Source organism: Chiloscyllium plagiosum, unplaced genomic scaffold (genome assembly GCF_037043375.1).
Source record: "Chiloscyllium plagiosum isolate Xiang-an unplaced genomic scaffold, Cpla_swu_hap1 HiC_scaffold_23, whole genome shotgun sequence".
NCBI classification, from domain to species: domain Eukaryota; kingdom Metazoa; phylum Chordata; class Chondrichthyes; order Orectolobiformes; family Hemiscylliidae; genus Chiloscyllium; species Chiloscyllium plagiosum.
Genome location: NW_028270161.1, coordinates 21,360,974 through 21,384,179, shown reverse-complemented (window position 1 = coordinate 21,384,179; position 23,206 = coordinate 21,360,974). Strand labels below are relative to the sequence as shown.

The 23,206-nt window shown below is 44.8% G+C and overlaps 1 protein-coding gene across 1 annotated transcript in view; it reads right to left on the bottom strand.

Annotated features, from left to right (window-relative positions):
* Positions 1–201: 201 nt before the first annotated feature.
* LOC122561784 (protein tyrosine phosphatase domain-containing protein 1) overlaps positions 202–23,206 on the bottom strand; it is a 63,389-nt gene continuing 40,384 nt past the window's right edge. Inside the window, exon 13 of the mRNA XM_087999454.1 lies at positions 202–934. Coding sequence (XP_087855580.1) covers positions 915–934 — 20 coding nt within the window. The 3' untranslated portion in view covers positions 202–914. The remainder of the gene's footprint in view (positions 935–23,206) is intronic.

The window sequence follows — 23,206 nt, the reverse complement described above, 5'->3', positions numbered from 1 at the left end:
AGACTGTGAATAGGTCAAGAAGTTTGCTTACCTTTGCTAAAGTCATGTTAAAAAATTATTTGGTCATTGTCCCATTGCTGTAACCTTGTTGTGTGCAAACTGGCTGTTTTATTTCCTGCATAAGTACAAGGATGACTATATTTCAGCTCTCTGATGCTACATATAAACCACTCAAACTTTTTGATTAGATCCCAGCCTGTAACTCGTTCCTGAATATCTGTTACATTAATGTAAACTACTCGAGCCCGATATTTACAGATTGTTACCATATTTAAAACTCAATTGCATTTGTTCTAAAATAACAGCCCAAAATCTATGGCTGTGTTCTGCTCTTTATTGAATGCATTGTGTGTAATTAGAGATCATAATATTCTTTAGTGATCAATGATCTGCCATTCAAAAACCTGCTGACTGGCCAGAAGCAGGATAGTGCAGCACAAAGCAATGTGCTGATCAGATTGACAGACCATGCACACTCCACAACAGGGAAGAAATCCGTTATAACTTTCTTTATCATCACATGCCCTGTTTGTAAGCCAGGATCCTCAGCATTATCTTCCATGTGCTCTTCAGTAAGCCTGTTGCTCCCACTGTTGATGCTGTGCTTCTGTTCACTAGGTCTCATACTCCTTGCATTGTCTTCCATATCTTCTTCACCCAGTCTCATATTTTCATTGCTGTTTGTCTTATTCTCTTCACTCACTCCTGTATGCCCAGTATTGTTGCTGCCCTGCCCCTCACTCTCTTCTATATTCTCCCAAACACTCACTACCATATCCATTTGGCTCTTTCTCTTTCTTTTAAAATCCTGCTGTCTTGGTCATTTCACTCTCAAAGTGGGCCCTGCTATTAGAACTTTCTTCAAATAATTGCTGTAAGTACAATGACCTTCTTCAAATCTCCGTCGTCCAGATTTATGGGGGCCTCACTACCACTTGAAACAATAAGAGAAAAAGGGTTAGATTTTCAGTGCCAATGCTACTTATAGTTACAGCAAAATTACAGTAGCAATTATTAGGAAATTGTGAGAACACATCAAAAACATTTCAGTTTCATTGATTAACTCTCAAGGAGCTTGAAACTTCAGGACACTGTAAGAAGCCTGTCTCAGATATTTTCAATCACTTCTCAGGTCTTTAAATATTTCTAAAATATCCCTCCACATGTTTTTTTGCTTTCCCATTCATTTGTTAACTACATATCATAGAGGTCATTACTACCTTCATTGCTCCTGGGATAGTGACAAAACAGAGTGAGTGTAATCAAGGTTAGAAATCGCACAACACCAGTTTATAGTCCAGCAGGTTTATTTGGAAGCACTAGCTTTTGAAGCGCTGCTTCTTCATCAGGTGGTTGTAGATCAGGATCATAAGGCCCAGAATTTATAGCAAAAGATTACAGTGTCATGCAACTGAAATGATATATTGAACAAACCTAGATTGCTGTTAAGTCTTTTAGAATGGGTTGCAGGTTTCGGTTCATTAATATGTAAATCCCAGAACTTCTTCTAAGTTACATTTTCAAGATTACTTAAGGTTTTATAAAAAAAGGTGACATCTCAAGTCAGACAATGCATTAAAGGTGGGAAGTTAGAATCTGTCTGTATCCCAATCTTGAGTCAGACTGGTCCTATTTCCAAAGTAAGAATTTATAAAATATTGCATACTCACACAGTCACGCAGACCCTCTCTCATACACATGCTCTCTCTCATACACATGCACATACAACCCCCACACACATACAAGCCCCACACTGACACCCACGCACACACCTCTCACAGGCTTATACTTCATCACACTCATACACACACTTTATCAAGCACGCACACACACAAACACACAATCCCTCACACACTCACATTCACACAGACACACTCGCACTCTCTCTCATGCATGCACATACATATATAAGTCTATAGGATGAATTTACATTTGCAGAATTATATTTGTAGATACATTCTACTTTGCTCAAAAAGTGCACAATCTGCAGGCAGTTGATACTTAACTTTTAACAACAATTTTTGTTTATTTGATATATCATTTCAGTTTCATGACACTGTAATCTTTTGCTATAAATTCTGGGTCTTATGATCCTGTTCCACAGCTACATGATAAAGGAGCAGCGTTCTGAGAGCTAGTGCTTCCAAGTAAACCTGTTGGACTATAACCTCTAGTGTTGTGCGATTTTTAACTTTGTACACCCCAGCCCAACACTGGTTCCTCCACAACTTGAATAATCCAGGTTAGTGGGCCTGGATCACAGGTCATAAGAGTTTACTTGTCTAGTTGAAACTATCTACATCAGGTACTAGATGGCCCAGTGGATTCAGCCACTAATCTAGCCCTTAGTTTTATTCTAGCCCAGACTGGTTAGAGTCTGAGGTTGTCTCAGTCCAGTTGCTTTTGAATCAAAGCATAAAATGGGAAGCAACCAACAATATATTACCAATCAGTCACAAGACTGGCTTGTGCAAAATGGAAAACACACTGTGCAGCAGTAAGAGGTGCACTCCAGACTGTCAGGGATGTAGGTACTTCCACGGGATAGTGTGGAGGAGAATTACTCTTTATCTCGCCTATGCTATACCTGTCATGAGAATGTTTGTGAGGATAGTATAGGAGGAACCTTAGTTTGCATGTAGACCTTTCTCGATCTGCCCTGGGAACGTTTGATAGAATGTTGCAGAGCAAGTTTTACGAACAGTTACTAATGACATCAAGGGAAAGAGGGACCGTTCAGAAAAGTGATATTGAGATTGATGAACAATAATGATCTAATTGAGGGCACAACAGGTTTGCATGCAACCTCCTCCAATATTCCTTTGCTCCTATCAAAGAGGAGTAAGAGACCGCATAAATGATTTTGACATTTGGTATCATTATGGCTAATTTAAGCCTTTGTATTGACTTTCCTGCCCACTTCCCATATCGCTGAATTCCCTGAGACCAAAGCTTTGTCTATCTCAGCTTTAAACAAGCTGACTGATAACACACCAACTGACCTCTGGGATAGAGAATTCTAAAACTTCTCAGCACTTTGAATGAAGAAATTTCTTCTCATCTCAATCCTAAATGTTTAGTTGTTACCCTGTAATTGTGCCTCCTTGCTCAAGATTCCCAGCCAATGGAAACAAACTTTCAGTATCCATCCTGTCAACTTCATCATGATCTTGAGTATTTCTAAGCGATCGCCTCTCATTCTTCTAAATGCCAGCAAATATAGTCCCAATTTACTTTGCCTTTCAACCTAAGGCAACCCTGTCCTCTCGGGCACCAATCTACCGATGCTTAACCATACTGCCTCCAATACAAATATATTTGTCTTTAAATATCGAGTCCAAATTTGTACATTTTATTATAGATATGGTTTTACCAGAGACACATCCTAGGTGTAGCTGCAAAGATAACGGATGTGGTGGCTATGATTTTCCAAAGACTCTGGAACAGTCCCAACAATGGAAGTTAACAATGTACCACATTATGGAGAAAGGCTGAATAGGCTGGAACTTTTTTACTGGAGCATAAGAGGTTGAGAGATGACCTTATAGAAGTTTATAAAATCATGAGGGGTATAGATAGGGTTAATGGAGGTGTCCTTTCCCCACGATGTGGGATTTCATGACTAGGGGACATATTTTTAAATTGAGAGGGGAGGGATTTACAAAATACACGACAGGCAAATATTTTACACAGAGGATGATTCACATCTGGAATGAGGAAGCAGTGGATGTGGGCACAGTTATATTTAGGGACTTTTAGGTAAGTACAAGAATAGGAAAGGTTTGGAGAGATATGGGCCAAGAACATGCAGGTGGGACAAGCTTAGTTTGGGATTATGTTTGACATAGACTGGTTGGGCTGAAGAGTCTGTTTCTGTGCTATATGACTATAAAGAAGTGAGAGAGGAAGCAGGGACTACAGGAGAGTCAGCCTGACATTAGTTATTGGGAAGTGCTGAAATCTATTGTTAAGAATATCTTAGTAATTCACTAAGAAAACAATAGTATGATTAAAACAAAACAACATTATTTAATGAAAAGGAAATCCTGTTTGGCAAATTTAATACAATTTTCTTGAGAATGTAACTTCTAGGGTAGATAAAGGGGAAGCTGCATATGTAGCATACTTGGATTTCCAGAAGACATTCGATAAGGTGCTATATAAAGGTCATCAAGTTGGAGGTGACATAGTAGCCTGGTTATTGGATTGGTTAATTGGATAGAAAGCAGAGAATAGGAATAAATAAGACATTTTCAAACTGTTTCATATATTTACAATCTATATTAATGACTTAGTTGGAGAAACAAATCATGATATCCAAATTTGCTGATGATGCAAATCTAGGTATGGGAATGTGAACTATAAGGTAGGCAAAAGTGGCTGCACATAGTTAAGTAAGTAAAGTTAAGTAAGTGGGCACAAGGTGACAGATGGTATATGATATGGAGTATCATGTTATCACTTTGGTCATAAAAATAGAAAAACAGAATATTTTTAAAAGATATTAAACTTCTAAATGTTGACATTCTAAGAGACTTGGATGTACTCATACAAGGACCAGAAATCATTAGCATGCAGTCACTGCAAGCAATTAAAAAAACAAATGGCATGTTGGTTTTTACAGCAAGGAGGTTGGAGTACAAGAATAAAGAAATCTTGTTATAATTATATAGGGCTATGATGAGACCACATCTGAAGCCTAACTCTATATTTAATCCATGCTGTACTTGCCTGGGACATTGTAATAGAAATGTTACTCCCTAGCTAATCCATACTCTAACCTTGTCTTGGCTCTGTTTGAACCTCAATGAAAGTGTTTAACCTACAATTAATTTTGCTATTTAGATTTATATACTTACCTGTGCAAAATACAGATGTTGTCAGTAATAACGATTAAAAATATAATGTTTGAGGACACTTGACTTCTGTTCCCAATTAACTAACTTAGTAGAACATAACAAATCAAGTTATGGATAACAACCATTGTGATATCATCTACAACACTATTCATCACAATGAATGGCATAGGTCATCATCTGTTACTAGCTCTGGCACTCCCATTTACAGGATATTATAAAATAATACAAGGGAAAGTGTAGCATTATGGTAATGTCACTGGACTAGTAATTCAGAGAACCAGAATAATGTTGTGCTGACATGGATTTGAATCCCATCTTGGAAGATGGTGAAATTTGAATTCAATTCATGAATTTAGAATTAAAACCTGGTCTAACAGTGACCATACAATTATTGCTGATTGTTCTAAACAGCCACCTGGTTTACTCATGTCCTTTAGAGAAGGAAATCTGCCAACCTTACCTGGTTAGGACTACATATGTTCTGTAGACACCAAGCAATTTTATAAACTCATCTGCCCTCTGAAATGGTCCAGCAAGCCATTGAGTTCAGTGGAACTAGGGATAGGCCCCAGTGACACCAACTTCCCTCGAATGAATAAGAATACACACCACTTCTGTAAACACATCATCTAACATACGATGTGGTGCTGGATATATATTATGTAATAACACATGTTGTTCTACAAGATGTAGTAGTTTTTAATAAGTTGGTGTAACTGAATGTAATAGTCCTGATTGATGTAACCAATGTTCCAAATGGTAGCCATTGTATTCATTTGCCATCTGTTGTTCTTTCTATCTCTACTATTCAGGTTATTAGAACTGGTATAGTTTAAGCCCTCAGATTTATCTTGACATGTGCTCTGGGTTGAGAGAAGACTTGCAGCTGACCACTGTGCTATTAGTCTCTTTCTCTTCCCGGAGCTCCGGTATTTCCTTGTGCAATAAACTCTGTCATTGAAACCCGATTCTGACTCCGAGGCTGGTGATTTTCCCCACAACAATTGGTGCCGTGAGCAGGGTTCTTACTACTGGTGCTCTGATGGAAGGCCACGATTGAGGGGCCGGGATAAGAACCAATTTGTACCTGCAAACGGGAAGAGTCAGATTGGGCCAAAAACACAGTTTAAAAGTTATACCAATTGTAATGTCTAATTTGCTACAGTACACACACACACACACACACACACACACACACACACACACACACACACACACACACACACACACACACACACACACACACACACACACACACACACACACACACACACACACACACACACACACACACACACACACACACACACACACACACACACACAACTGTCGGGGCGAACAATGCAGAGTCCAGTTAGAGTTTAAGTTAAAAGTTGAATGCTGTAATTTCCAATGTGGTGAGGAAGAGGAGCTGATCATACTGACCAAGATCCAAACCTCAGTGGAGTGCACATTACCATGGTGAGGAGCGTGGACACTGAGTAACCGTTATACCCTGTCAGTTCATAGTAGAACGACAGAGCTTGAATAGTGGTGGTGACCGAGAGGATAAAGGGTCCCACCAGTAGAGAGTACACTGAGCTAGAGGTAGGTTTCTGGGCCTATCGGGAGGGGTTGGGTCAGTAGAGTCCCGGTAGAGAGCACACCCTATTGAGCCAGTATTCCCAGCAGACCGATAGGTATCGACTAATAGTGGTGGCCAGGAGGGTAGAGAAGTCCCACTGGTAGAGAGCACGCCTTGCTAGGAGGCTGCTATGGCCGTACAGACAGTGCTGGGACAGTATTACTGGCCGGGGGAGAGAAGTCCCTACTGGTTAGGAACACTTTACTGTTGGTGGTAATTAGGGGTACACAATCTGCTAAATGGCAGGTCAAAGTTTCAGTGGGAAACCGTAGGTTCCCTTGTTGAGAACTACAAGGCAGACAGATAAGTCTTGACAGAGCAAATGAAGAAAAGTGGTTGGGATCCAGCACCCAGTCATTAGCACAACAGAGAGAGTGAGTAGGTAAACAGAAACGGAATCAAACTAAAATGTTAGGGGTAATGTTAGTGTACCAATTAGCAGGCCTAATTGAACAAGTGAGTGCCTCCATGAGTAGGTGGAAAAAGGACTAGAAACAAGTTAAAGAGCTGGAGGATAGAATACAAAAGTTGGAGTAGAAGTTAAGCATAGTCGAGTGGCACAGCGGGAGCTCGCTAGGCCCATAACCCAGCAGTCGATGGATCAAAACCATCTTCTGCTATTGCTCAATGTCATTGGGTAGCACGGTGGCACAGTGGTTTGCACAGCTGCCTCACAGCGCCAGAAACCCGGGTTCAATTCCTGCCTCAGGCGACTGACTGTGTGAAGTTTGTACATTCTCCCCGTGTCTGCTTGGGTTTCCTCCGGGTGCTCCGGTTTCCTCCCACAGTCCAAAAATGTGCAGGTTAGGTGAATTGGCCATGCTAAATTGCCTATAGTGTTAGGTGAAGGGGTAAATGTAGGGGAATGGGTCTCGGTGGGTTGCGCTTCGGCGTGGACTTGTTGGGCCGAAGGGCCTGTTTCCACACTGTAAGTAATCTAAAGTAATCTAAAGAAGAGTGCACAAAAAAAATCAGATGTGGATTTGCTTCCTCCCACAAGACCGTCCTGCAGGGACCAACTGCTTCCTCTGTGGGACAAACCGCGAAAGAGTATAACTTAATGCCAATTACTAGAGGAGGAACAGATTTACAACCCAAAGTGAATTACAAACCCTTCACCCCAGGGGAGAGGCAGCAAATTATGGTCTGCCTGGGCAAATTACAGCCCTGGAGCAGAAACACCAGGTTCTGGGAAGAGCTGGATAGTGTATGGGTACACCTGAGGGACTTACACCAGCTGGTCTGGGCACCTTGCCCAGCGGATATGTGGAGACAGGTAGCTGGCAGACCCGATGCCACAGCAGCCCGAGACTTTAGAAGAGGATGGAGGACACATGCCATCACCCTCACAGCCGAGATAGATGCCCAGCAGGCCCCCTTCACCAATTTTAAAGAGAAAATCCAAAGGGTGCCAGGAAATGCACCCACGAACTGGAGCAAGATCACGACCACTAAGCAACTTAAAGGGAAAGGAGCCTCTGAGCACAGGGACTGATTATTTATGGTCTATCAGTAATGCTCAAGGCAAGCAAACCCAGATCGGGGGAACCGGGCATTCATCCAAGCTTTTAGAATTGGGCTCTCTCGTGCCCACCAAGCCATCCTGAAAATGGGAGTAATAATGTCCCAGGATTATGTTGACCTAGTTGAGTGGGCTAGTGGGGTGCAGGATGCAGAGGCTCCTGTGATAAAGGCAAGACCTGACAAAGCAGCCGACCGGAATCGAGGCGAGAGTAGAATAAAACGATCCTGCCACAACTGTGGCCTACAGAGACACTTTGCTAGAGAATGTAGGGCCCCACGAGCAGGGACTAAAGCAGGGAACAATGTAAAATACTGCAGCCTCTGTAACAGAATAAGACATATGGAAGCAGCGTGCTGAGAAAAGCATGGGGCACCCTCAAACTCCACCCAGAACACCATGGAACTGCAGGAGTCCCAAGGTCAGCAGAGCTGATAACCAGCTGCCCCCATTTGTGAGGGCAAGGGAGAGGGGAGAATTTACATGCCCGCAGTAATAGGAGGGAGGAAATTGAAATGCTGGTAGACATAGGAGCAGCCGTATCTATCCCAAACTTACCCTTACCCCCACACAAATAAAACAATTTGCTTAACTGCGGTAGGAGGGGAAAAAAACTCCAACTTACCTAAGTGAAACTACCCTTGTAGAAATACACAATATGTATATCTCTCCATGAAATTCAATGTATGCCAAAATAATGAGGGGACTATATTGGGCAATGATCTCATGAAAGAATATAATGTTCTAATCAATTGTGCAAAAGACAAATTGATTTGGCCCAGACAGGACAGTCAGAAGACTGAGATTGGTAAACTTCTGTCCCTGGAGCTTAGACAGAAACAAAGTTAGATACAGGTCTAGTTAACATAGATCCCGGACTGGAGCATAAGCCCCACCGGCAATACCCAGTAAAACCCGAAGCAGAAAAAGCAGTTGTGGAGATAATGCAAGGACTAGTGAAACAGGGAATCCTGAAAGAAACCACAAGTACAACTAATTCCCCAAATTGGCCAGTACTAAAGCCTGATGTGAGTGACATGCTCACATTGATTATACAGGACTAAATAAGGTCACCCCCAAATTGCACCCCATTGTAGCAGATCCCTCCACCATTTTAAATGGCTTGGCCCACAAAAACACAATTTTTGCTGATTTAGATATAGCCAATGGCTTCTGGTCTATGTCGTTACACCCTGAATCCCAGAACAAATCGGCTTTTACAGTAAGGGGCAGACAGTACACATGGACTCGCCTGCCACAAAGGTTCCACAACAACCCCACTATTTTGCACAGGGTGATGAGCAACATCCTAAAGAGAACAGATTTACCAGAGGATAGCATAGCCATCCAATATGTAGGTGATATCCTAATTGCCTCAGAGTCCGAGTCAGGACACCAGGAAGCTTTATGTCTGGTATTACAGGAATTGGCAACCGCAGGGTTAAAAGTCAGCCTCACAAAGGCACAGATTGGCACAACACAAGTCTTACAGATGGGACATCGTATATCCCAGGGACACAAAATAATGCCCAATGACCGCAAGAAGGAAATCCAACAGATGCCATGACCTGCTACTGTCAGGGCAGTCAGGAAGGTCTTGGGCCTATTCAGCCACAGTCGGAGCTTTATACCCGAGTTCACAAAATTGGTTGAACCAATCCAGAGATTAACTAAAGGAGGCAAGCCAGCCTTGGAACCTGTAACCTGGGGGCCAGATCAAAAGGAGGCATACAGTCAGCTTAAAATTCAACTCAAATCAGCCCCCAGGTTAAGGCTGCCAGATCCCAGCAAGGATTTTCACATCCACCATAATAATGCGGGAGGATTTTACTCCACAGTGGTCACCCAAGACCACAGTAGCAGGAGAAGGCCCATAGGGTACTACTCAACCACAGAAGGGCCAGGAGTCACCGGGTTGCCCAGGTGCATAGCAGCCTTAGACTGTGCTGCTTGGGCCATTAGGGTTAGCGAGCCCATAGAAATGACAGAGAATGTCATCTTCCACACTAAACACAGATGGTGGAGATGCTAAACGCAGGGAAACTGAGGGCCATCTCCAATATGAGAAGGGCAAAGTGGAAAGCAGTTCTTTTACCCCCAAGTCGGTCCGTGGTAATAATCAGGGATATGGGTGAAAACCCAGCTGAGGGAATTCTCGACACAGGGGAACCACACAGCTGTGGGGATATAGATGGGGATGAAAATGGAGGGAGAGTAAAGGATACCCCCCTAGACACAGCCGAGGAGACCCTCTTCATGGACAGGTCACAAAAATATGTAGCAGGGTTGCCCCGAACAGGATGGGCTGTGGTAAATGATAAGCTAGAAACAGTTATGTCCAGAAGGATTGATAGACGTCAGTCCGCACAGGTAGCAGAACTAGTAGCATTCACCAAAGCACTGGAACTAGCAAAAGAAAATATCATGAATATATACATATTTAGGACAGTCAATGTGCCTTTGGCATAGTCCATGACTACATGGTGGCATGGGGTAAAAGAGGGTTTACCACCGTGCAGGGATCCCCTATCAGACATCAGTTAGATTTCAGGCACTATTGCGGGCCAGTGAACAGCTAAAAGAGGCTGTAGTAATAAAAATAAAAACCCATCAAAAGAAGCCAGTAAAAGAGAGCCCAGGGTGACTAAAATTCAGAGGCAACCAGGCATCAGACCAAGTAGCTCAGAAAGTCTTAGAGGAAGAAGCCATTGATGAGGCTGCAATAGCCACTATTGAATTAGCAAAAGACGCTATCCAAATTCAGCACCTACAGGAGGAAACCCTGCAGGAAAAGAGAGAAATGGGAACTGCAGAGGGCATTCAAAGGGAAGGATGGTGTCTGGAGACAAGCAAACAAGTTGGTAGCACTAGTGTGAATACAGAACACATTGCTTGAACTGCACCACGGGCTCTTCCATACAGATAGAGAGGCCATGATAGCAAGCCTAGGGAGAGAGTGGTGGTGGAAGGGAATGGGAAGAGATGTGGCCAAGTACTGCCGCAGGTGCATGATTTGTGCACAACATAACTCAGGGAGAACCATAAAAGTTAGGATGGGACACCAGCCAGACCTAGGGGACCCTGGGAACACCTTCATATAGATTTTACAGGGCCACTACCATTCCCCCGTGGGAAAACATACTGCCTGGTCATCATCGACCAATTCATTCAGTGGGTAGAGGCATTCCCGACCAAAAGCTGCACTGTGACCACTGTATTAACGGAGGAGATAATCCTGAGGCGGGGGGTACCCCTCCAGATCAACTCCGACCAAGGGATGCATTTTACAGGCAAGGTCATGAAGACTGTCTGGAAGGAGGAGAAAGTGAGGACTGCAGATGCTGGAGATCAGAGCTGAAAATGTGTTGCTGGAAAAGCGCAGCAGGTCAGGCAGCATCCAAGGAGCAGGACAATCGACGTTTCGGGCATGAGCCCTTCTTTCCTGAAGAAGGGCTCAAGCCCAAAACGTCGATTCTCCTGCTCCTTGGATGCTGCCTGACCTGCTGCGCTTTTCCATGAAGACTGTCTGCCAATTACTCAGCATCAGACAAAAATTTCACATTCTTATCATCCCCAGAGCTCAGGGATGGTAGAGAGAATGAATAGAACGTTTAAAAATACTTTAGCGAAGGCTATGCAAGCCTTAGGCAGAACATGGGCTGAAGTGCTGCCAGCCATATTAATGAAACCATGAATCAGGCAACCAGGCTAACATCAAATGAATTAATGACCGGGCGAGCAATGCAATTGCAGGAGACAAGAATCACAGGTGGCACCTATGTGGATCCACTAAAAGATAAAATGCTGCGGTATGTGATAGAATTAAGCGCCTAATTGAAAGGGATGTGGAAATCTGTAATTGATAAACAGGACAAAAAGGACCTGTAGACAGTAGATACCTTGGGAGTGTCATGTAAGGGGCAGTTAGGAAAATACAGATGGGGACTCCAGGGTAGATGTGTGCAGCTGGGCAGGACCATCAGCCCATCGGCCCATGGGGCTGAATCCCCCAGCCTAGAGAAAGGAAGACCCATTTAAAATCCAGTAATTACCCACTCTGTTTCACAGGGCAGGAATGGAGATGCGTTTATGCCCTGGTTTCCAAAAATGACTCATGCGTCCAGACGCAGCGCACTTACAGTCACCAGGGGATAGTTTACCTGCACCTGCAGCAAGCAGGCATGCTTGAATGTTACCGTGGGCAGACAATTCATATGTGGTCAGTGCAATGGCACCCATGTCAGCTCTGCCACATGGACATACCCGTTCAAGACTTACCAGCTGGGGGGAACACCTGGGGGACCAAGGGCGACATGGGTGGACAGACAGACGGAAGGACAGGTCAATGTATATTACTGAGTGGTGATGGGATTTTTTATTCTATTTAAGGGGATTTAAGCGACAGACACCCCAGACTTCCCAAACCTGTTCGTGGTAGGGACAATTGCACCCCCTTACTGTACCATGCCCCAGCGGGGGACATGTCCGGAGAAGGATAGTGACCCCCTTTATCAGCCAGGAGTTCTGTGCTGACTGGCAGATCCCCACCACTTTGGGGTCATCATTGGAATACGGATTCTTGAGATCTCTATCTTTGGGGGACACAGCAGAGATTGTCAGTACTAAAACCCGAAATGACCTTGTATGTGGCCTGACTATCTTAGGCAATAATACCTCAAAAGATCTGGAAGCAATTAATACACAGTTTACTGAACTCAGACTCTCCACACAGCAGATACATTATGCAGTAGATTATCAATTAGCACAACAAGAGGGAGTTTGTACAATTATTGGTGACAATTGTATCGCCCATGTTATTGATGACTCGTATAACAGTACAAAAGCCATCAAGAATATCGAGACCAGCAAGATAATTTTCGACAGGGAGCCAAAATTACAGACAGCTGGCTAAATCAGTTGTTAGGTAAATCTTGGGGACCCTATTTGGCACATAAGTTTTCTTTCCTCATTGCACTCACGCTGGTATTCTGTGAGGGCCTTGGGTGTTTAAAGCTCTGCTGTAAGGTGCTACTGATGAGAACTGTGCCAGCAGTGAGTGTCACGACTGAAGAGCCCCCAATGAAATTGGCACTCCATATTACGCCTTGGGAGGGAGAGCTCCTGGAGATGACCTCTACATTTAAATCGGGTGTTCTGCGGGAGATCCCTGAAGTTGCCTCCTAGACCACAAAAGGGGGAGTGAAGTGGGAGATGACACGGGGCAGGGTGACACTCGGCACATGGACACACAAGATGGCCACTGAGCCATAAGTTGGCCAACCCCCCCAACAACCCAACCTCCACTCCTGGCACCTTCCCCTGCAACCGCAAGAAATGCAAAACTTGTGCCCACACCTCCCCCGCCTCACTTCCCTCCAAGGCCCCAAGGGATCCTTCCATATCCGCCACAAATTCACCTGCACCTCCACACACATCATTTACTGCATCTGCTGCACCCGATGTGGCCTCCTCTATATTGGGGAGACAGGCCGCCTACTTGCGGAATGTTTCAGAGAACGTTTCTGGGACACCTGGACCAACCAACCCAACCACCCCGTGGCTCAACATTTCATCTCCCCCTCCCATTCCACCAAGGACATGCAGGTCCTTGGACTCCTCCATCGCCAAACCATAGCAACACGACGGTTGGAGGAAGAACGCCTCATCTTCCGCCTAGGAACCCTCCAACCACGAGGGATGAACTCGGATTTCACCAGTTTCCTCATTTCCCCTCCCCCCACCCTGTCTCAGTCAAATCCATCGAATTCAGCACCACCTTCCTAACCTGCAATCTTCTTCCTGACCTCTCCGCGCCCACCCCCACTCCGGCCTATCACCCTCAACTTAACCTCCTTCCACCTATCACATTTCCGACGCCCCTCCCCCAAGTCCCTCCTCCCTACCTTTTATCTTAGCCTGCTGGACAAACTTTCCTCATTCCTTAAGAAGGGCTTATGCCCGAAACGTCGATTCTCCTGTTCCCTGGATGCTGCCTGACCTGCTGCGCTTTTCCAGCAACACATTTCCAGCTCTGATTAATTAAGTGACCTACAGGCTCCTGAGTGGTCAACACAGACCTTCTCTCATATTTACCAGTGAGTTCTGCCTCTGAGACCGACTGGCCAATTAGGGGCCGGCTGTTCTCTAGGAAGAACAGCATCAATTTGAGCAGTCGCTAACCTTTTTTTAGCAATTCATTGTCACATGCATTTTTACAAAAAAAAAGTGAAAAGATTTATAAGTCGCCATATCACAGCACCTAGGTTAATTACTGAGGTCATAAATAATAAAAAAGATAAAGTTCATCACAGTTCGACTAACTGCATGTGGGCTCATGGTACCCTGGAAAAGCAGGCCGAAACCACTACACAGGGCCAATCTGAGGCTGAGACACCATGCCAGGCTGAGACAACCCTGCCACACCAAAACGAGACCTCCACGCCAGGCCGAGACTTCCCCTCCTGGACAAGACTACCACAACAGGAAGCCGCCATACCGGGAGACTACCCTGTCAGGCCTATAACGCCATTCCGGGCGGTTGGAAGTCACCTTGGTCCTGGGCCTGGGTCGGGAGAAGATGCCTTCCACCAAAGTCGTTAAAAGAAGGTAATACATGATGGCTCTGCCGCCATTTAGATTGAGCTGAGTACAGAGAGACTTTCATGAGAGATCAAATTTCCTTCCATTGGATCCGGGATAATGACCTTGAAGTGACTCGCTAATGATTCACTGGCCAACCCACAGCGTCACTGACATAATGTCTTAATAACTCTGGCAGAGGTAAGATGTGCAGCATCACCTATGGTTATACATGCTCAACCACCACTGAGCCCACTCTGGTAGACTTCACGAAATCAGTACTACATTTTAAATACACATTAACATAGGAGGTCCCCTTAAAGAAGTATATGTTCTCTCGATTATTTTGTAGAATCCATACAATGTGGATTTGGCTCAATGAGTCCATATTGACCCTCTAAAGAGCATTCCACCCAGTACCCCCCCCCATCCCTGTAACTCTGCATTTCCCATAACTAACCTGCACATCCCAAGCCACTTTGCGCAATTTAGCATGGCCAATCCACCTAATTTCCTCATCTTTGGACTGTGGGTGGAAACCAGAGCAGCCCACACAGACATGGGGAAGAATGTGCAAACTCCGCACAGATAGTTGCCCATGGTGGAATTGAACCTGGGTCCTTAGTGTTGTGAGGCAGCAATGCTAACCACTGAGCTACCACGTCACCTGTATTTCTTACACTCGCAATGGAAGATCTCATTTACCTTGATCTCCCTCTGGTAAGAAGTTTCACCCAATATTTAAAGCCAACAGCCTTCTTAAGTTCAGTAAGTGTTACAGAACCACAGCAATGTCATGAGTTTTACTCCCTTTCTTCTTTGATAGAAATATTTTCAGTGTATGCCATGAGCTCCTGTGATGATATCACCCATTAGGAAAGTGAGAGCTTGATGTGATGTAAAATCAGAACCAGCATCATGCATACTGCCATTTTAACAAGAGACAAAAATATAGACAATCATATCCCCATCTGGCATTGTGCACTGTTTCATTGTGCCATAAATTCTACTGGAGCTCTATACTGAGCACATCACACATGAAACTATATAATGAAGCTTAATAGATTCAGCAATTAACATTCCATATAACACTTTAAAATTAGCTACCTGATCTAATATCACGGCAATCCAAATAGTGAGGAAAGAAGAGGCCCTTTGTGTTTCTTGTTGTCATATTTACACTAAACAAACCAATACTTCTGACAAATTGTAAATGTTGTCTCCAACACCTTAACTGTAGCGCAGTTTAAAAATTGGCAGCTTGCCATTTGAGGTTAGGATTGTTCAAATGCCAGATTTCAGTATGTTCTCTCTATTTTCCCCACACAGCAGTTTTGAAAGTTTTTTTTTCTTTTAAAAACACAAGACATATTCTCTCAAAGCTTCTGGATGGAAAGTACATAGTGTCTTAATTGAAAGCTGATTCCCAAAATATGCACCATAAACTACTCATTAGCTTGCCTAGTTAATTGGGGACAAAGTCTTCTTGTTGTGTTGATAACCTTTCTGATCTCTTCTTTTGAACAGAAAGCAAAATCAGAGAAAGAATTGGAGCTGGACAGGGGCCCCTAATGTTGAGGAGCGAATGGTGCAACATTTGATTTTCTAGCACCATGTTTCAGTGCTGAGAATACTATTTTGACTCTAGAATATTATCTGTGTCTTTTATAATGCAAGAGGCATTAACACATAGATAAGGAGCAATCACCAGAGGAATACAAACTAAACACATTATCCCGATCAATATTCTGAAAGTCCATCCCTAACAGTCCCACATCACATGAACTGCAGCAACTTAAGAAGGAAGCTGACTACCACCTTCTCAAGATAACTAGGAATTGGCAAGAAAACCTGATCGTGCCAGTGATGCTCACATCTTGTAAATGATTTTAAGACATTAATAAGCTTGGAGTGCGATGGCTCTCAGTGGACAGCAGTCTTACAGATATCTGATGTCTGCCATCCACTCTGAAATCTGTCACCTGCTGCAGCCATGACTGTAATTTCAGAGCAGGATATCAAAATGTCTGTCATGGGAACTGGTCATTGCTGCTTGTGCCAACATTTGTTGCCCATTGGTAATGGATGAGTATGGCTTTGTTAGTGGCTGTCGGCATGACCGTGGCCACGGGCTTTTACGTGTCTAGGCCCTGCCAAGCTGGAGCAGGTAATATTAGCAACATGTCCCAGTTCACCATCCGCTGTTACACTGAGGCTCTGTATTCTGAGAAAGCCAAATATATCTCATTTTCTCATTCTAGAGGGAGGTAGAAAACTCTGTGAGGATTGCAGGTTTCATTGTGGTTACAAGTGGCTGAATCTTATATATGTTGTCTCAGTGCCAGTTTCATAAAGTTTCACAAAGAGTTTCTCTCTGCCAGGCCTTTCAACTCAAACTCGGTTTATTAACCCCGCGCTGGCCTATTACCTGCCCTCGACCTCTTCATTCCCAACTGCCGCTGGGACATTAACCGCCTCAACCTGTCGACCCCCCTCCCCCACTCCAACCTCTCACCCTCACAATGCGCAGCCCTCCAATCCCTCTGCTCCAATCCTGACCTCACCATCAAGCCAGCGGACAAAGGGGGCGCAGTGGTAGTCTGGCGCACTGACCTCTACATCGCTGAAGCCAAACGCCAACTCGAGGACACCTCTTCCTACCGCCCCCTTGACCATGACCCCACCCCCCATCACCAAACCATCATCTCCCAGACCATACACAACCTCATCACCTCAGGAGATCTCCCACCCACAGCTTCCAACCTCATAGTCCGGGAACCCCACACTGCCCGGTTCTACCTCCTTCCCAAGATCCACAAGCCTGACCACCCTGGCCGACCCATTGTCTCAGCATGCTCCTGCCCCACTGAACTCATCTCTACCTACCTCGACACTGTCCTATCCCCCCTAGTCCTGGAACTCCCCACATACGTTCGAGACACTACCCACGCCCTCCACCTCCTCCAAGACTTCCGTTTCCCCGGCTCCCAACGCTTCATCTTCACCATGGATATCCAATCCCTCTACACCTCCATCCGCCATGACCAGGGCCTCCAAGCCCTCCGTTTTTTCCTCTCCAGACGTTCCCAACAGTACCCCTCCACCGACACTCTCATTCGTTTGGCCGAACTGGTCCTCACCCTTAACAATTTCTCCTTTGAATCCTCCCACTTCCTCCAGACCAAAGGGGTAGCCATGGGCACACGTATGGGCCCCAGCTATGCCTGTCTCTTTGTTGGCTACGTAGAGCAGTTGATCTTCCGTAATTACACCGGCACCACTCCCCACCTCTTCCTCCGCTACATTGATGACTGCATTGGCGCCACCTCGTGCTCCCGCGAGGAGGTTGAGCAATTCATCAACTTCACCAACATATTCCACCCTGACCTTAAATTTACCTGGACCATCTCTGACACCTCCCTCCCCTTCCTGGACCTCTCCATCTCCATCAGTGACGACCGACTAGACACTGACATTTTCTACAAACCCACCGATTCCCACAGCTACCTGGATTACACCTCTTCCCACCCTACCTCTTGCAAAAATGCCATCCCGTATTCCCAATTCCTCCGCCTCCGCCGTATCTGCTCCCAGGAGGAGCGGTTCCACCATAGAACACACCAGATGGCCTCCTTCTTTAGAGACCGCAATTTCCCTTCCCACGTGGTTAAAGATGCCCTCCAACGCATCTCATCCACATCCCGCACCTCCGCCCTCAGACCCAACCCCTCCAACCGCAACAAGGACAGAACGCCCCTGGTGCTCACCTTCCACCCTACCAACCTTCGCATAAACCAAATCATCCGCCGACATTTCCGCCACCTCCAAACAGACCCCACCACCAGGGATATATTTCCCTCCCCACCCCTCTCCGCCTTCCGCAAAGACCGTTCCCTCCGTGACTACCTGGTCAGGTCCACGCCCCCCTACGACCCACCCTCCCATCCTGGCACTTTCCCCTGCCACCGCAGGAACTGTAAAACCTGTGCCCACACCTCCTCCCTCACCTCCATCCAAGGTCCTAAAGGAGCCTTCCACATCCATCAAAGTTTTATCTGCACATCCACTAATATCATCTATTGTATCCGTTGCTCCCGATGCGGTCTCCTCTACATTGGGGAGACTGGACGCCTCCTAGCAGAGCGCTTTAGGGAACATCTCAGAGACACCCGCATCAATCAACCAAATCGCCCAGTGGCTCAACATTTCAACTCCCCCTCCCACTCTGCTGAGGTTATGGAGGTGCTGGGCCTCCTCCACCGCCGCTCCCTCACCACCAGACGCCTGGAGGAAGAACGCCTCATCTTCCGCCTCGGAACACTTCAACCCCAGGGCATCAATGTGGATTTCAACAGTTTCCTCATTTCCCCTTCCCCCACCTCATCCTAGTTTCTAACCTCCAGTAACTCGACCTGTCCAGACTTGTCCGACCTGCCCAGCTCCTTTTCCACCTATCCACTCCACCCTCTCCTCCCTGACCTATCACCTTCATCTCCTTCCCCACCTACCTATTGTACTCTATGCTACTCTCTCCCCACCCCCACCCTCCTCTAGCTTATCTCTCCATGCTTCAGGCTCTCTGCCTTTATTCCTGATGAAGGGCTTTTGCCCGAAACGTCGATTTTGCCTGTCCTCGGATGCTGCCTGAATTGCTGTGCTCTTCCAGCACCACTAATCCAGAAATTATTAATATTTAACCCCATCCCTGTGATGACACTCTCATCCAATACTAGCAGATCCTCCGACCTACCATAGCCAGCAGTACATGCCACTGTGCAGATATTCCACAATTCCTAATATAGCAACCTTGGCAGTGGCATAGGGGTCCCCTACATCCACCTCCTCACTCCTAATGAGGAAATGACCCTGGCACTGGCCGAAGACTATACCATACATCAGGAGCATCTCGGAACTGACTGCCAGACTACGGCGACCCCTAGGACTCATAAAGACACACAAACCAACAGCCACGCTCAGACAACAACTCACCAGAACGAAGGACCCGATACCCAACATGAGCAAGACGAATGTAGTGTACAAAGTACCATGCAAGGACTGCACTAAACACTATATAGGACAAACAGGAAGACAGCTAACAATCCGCATACATGAACATCAACTAGCCACGAAACGACACGACCAGCTATCCTTAGTAGCCACACACGCAGACAACAAGCAACATGAATTCGACTGGGACAACACTACTATCATAGGGCAAGCCAGACAGAGAACAGCCAGGGAATTCCTAGAGGCATGGCATTCATCCACAAACTCCATCAACAAACACATCGACCTGGACCCAATATACCAACCACTACAGTGGACAGCTGAAACTGACAACCGGAAGCGGCAGGGACAGACCACTATAAACACCGGAGGAAACATCAAAGAAGCACTTCGCAGGAGGCTCCCAAGCACTGATGATGTCGCCTAGCCAGGGGACAAAACGTTTGCAACAAAAACTTCCAGCTCGGCGAACAGAACCACAACAACTATAAAGAATTTACAGAAATATTGGCTGGTCCACTTATGGACATGTATAACTATGCATATAGTCAGGGCTGTCTCCCGCCTTCGCTGAAAGAGGCAAAAGCTTTCTTATCCTTAAAAATGGAAAGGACCCAGAAGATTGTACATCATACAGACCAATATCCTTGCTAAATGTAGATTTTAAAATCCTTTCTAAAACGTTAGCACTGAGACTAGAAAGGATGCTGCCACATATTATAAAGGAGGATCAGACGGGGTTTATTAAGGGCCGTAGATCATCCAATAATATTAGAAGGGCTCTGAATATGATTCAAGCTTGTCATCAGGGAAAGATATCAGGAGTAGTGGTTTCATTAGACGCGGAAAAGGCATTTGATAAGGTCAAATGGTCATATTTGTTTTACACATTGGAAAGGTTTGGCGTTGGACAGGTGTTTACCAAATGGGTCTCAACATTGTATAGTGATCCCAAAGCAGTTGTGGTTACCAATGGATTAGGTTCGGATAGCTTCAGTGTGGGTAGGGGCTGCCGTCAGGGATGTCCCCTCTCGCCATTGTTATTTACGCCAATAATTGAACCACTAGCAGAAGCTATATGAGCTGATCCTAATATAGTGGCCCCAAGGATTGGTACAGGTAAACATAAAATTACCCTTTATACAGATGATGTTCTTCTATTCCTCAGTAACCCTCTGATGTCCATACCTCGCCTAATCCAAGTTATCAATACATTTAGTGCATTCTCAGGCTATAAAATTAATTTATCAAAATCGGAGGCTATGCCAATGGGTGGCCTTGCTATGATACCCCGCTTAGCGGACGGATCCCTTTTTCCCTTTCGTTGTTCCCTGGAGGACTTATTATATTTAGGCATTTTTATTACTCCAGTATTTGGTCAGTTGTATAAGGCTAATTTTGTGTATTTACTGGAAAGGATAAGGCAGGACTTCCAGCGATGGGGAGACCTACCAATTTCCTGGTTGGGTAGAATAGCACTAATCAAAATGAATGTCCTGCCCCGTCTCCTATATCCTATGAGAATGCTTCTGGTGATGCTGCCGAGGACGGCTTTATGTAAATTATATGGCTGGCTGTGTTCCTTTACCTGGAATCATAGGCGGCCCCTCATTAAGCTGAAGAAGCTACAGCTTCCACAGGCAAGGGGTGGATTGGACTTCCCAGACTTTAGGAAATATCAGTTAAGTTCCCTATTAAGTTACATAGCTGATTGGGTCTTGTCTGATCCACAATCAATCTGGTTGGACATCGAGGCCTCTCAAGTAAAATACCCACTTATTAACCTTTTATTCTCAGACAAGAGGAAAATCATTACAGATCACTGTAAAAATCCTATAATACTAAACACAAATAAGGCTTGGAATATAATGTGGCAAAATGAGGGCAACTCACATAAAACATCCCCCTATGCACCGATAATGGGAGCATGGGGATTCCAACCGGGGTTAACAGATGCCACTTTTAAACTCTGGAGATCCAGGGGTATCTCATGTTTAGGGGATCTATTTAAAGATGGGGTCCTGATGTCTTTTGAACAGCTGCGTCAGAAATTCGGATTACCTAATGGAGACCTCTTTCGATACTTCCAAATTCGAGATTATATACAGAAGAAGACTATGTTATTAGATAGTCTTTATAAATCAGATAGAGAACGTAGTGTCCTACGACCAGTGGGGGTATCTTCCGTCAGTACTATTTATCATTTACTACATGATGAAGTATCGGGAGATATGGATAATCTGCTTAAAACATGGGATCAGGATTTGGGACTAGAAATCTCCATAGAAACGTGGAATGATATTTGGGAAAATGCTAGAAGAATTACTATCTGTAACAGAACTCAGGCTATCCAGCTGAAGATACTTCATAGGGCCCCCATACAGCACCGGTTCGATTGGCAAAATTTAAGGCAGGAGCATCTCCAATGTGTCCCAAATGTAAAATAGAGGTGGGCACTCTTGTACATTGCCTATGGACCTGTCATAAGATCCATAGATATTGGACTAAAGTAGCAAGTACCCTGACAGAAATTTTAGGAATGGAAATTAAAGTGGACCCTGTATCTCTCCTCTTGGGCTTTTCGAACTTTCTCTCCCTGGACACGTACGGGAAGAGGCTATTTTCTGTTCTTTCTTTCTGTGCAAGGAAAAATATTTTGGTGAACTGGGCGGCTGAGGGCCCCCCTGCACTTTCAAATTGGCACAGATTAATTATGGAATGTATTCCCCTTGACTTCCTTACAAATATGGTGCACCGAAAGACCGAATTATTCCATAAAATATGGCAGCCCTTCTTGAATTACATAAATACAGATATTTCGGCTATCCTAACAAGGGCTTTTATTTAATTGAGATTACAAACCTGGCTGGTCCGGGGCCCCTCAGGGGAGGAATCCTGCACGAATACGGGTTTTATTACATCTGATGTTAACACATTCCGAGCATGTAAGAGACTTAAATATACACTCTGGTTAGTTGTAGGTTAGATTAGTAGATAGTTGAGTTTTGTTTGTTTTTTTTTCTTCTTTTTCGGTTTTCTTTTTGTTTTTTTGTTAAATTTTGGCTATTGTATATTTGAGCTAATTGTATATTTATGTTTATATCTGAGAGTTTTGTTTATTTTTGTAAACTTGTAAAAATGTTAAATTTCTAATAAAAATATCTATACAAAAAAAAACATCGAGGCACGGCTGTTTGTTGCAGTAGCACATGGTATGAGATTAACAAAACAATGTGCTGTACTGAAAGATGGCCTCTCCATTGACTGAAGACTGCTGACCAGCAAAACAAGCATATGCTTTTGTGTATCCATTAAAAAGCAATTCAAGGCAATAGTATTGTGAACCTTTAACCTCTGCCAAGGTCTATGGGCTAAACGGCAAGGAAAACAAGGCAAAGCAGTGATGCTGAGTATGCAGCGAGGCTATAAATGAGCAAGTGCTAAGTGAGTAGCCCTAGGGTGCAACTTGGTCCATTCCATGGGCTAGGTGCCTGTCCCTGAGTACAAAGTGTCCTTGAAGCAGCACTTCAATGATAGTGCTCCAGATTTCAGCACTGAAGTGCAACAGTGTACTGTAGGTGGGTTGGAGGTATTCTAATGCTGCACAGAGAAGCT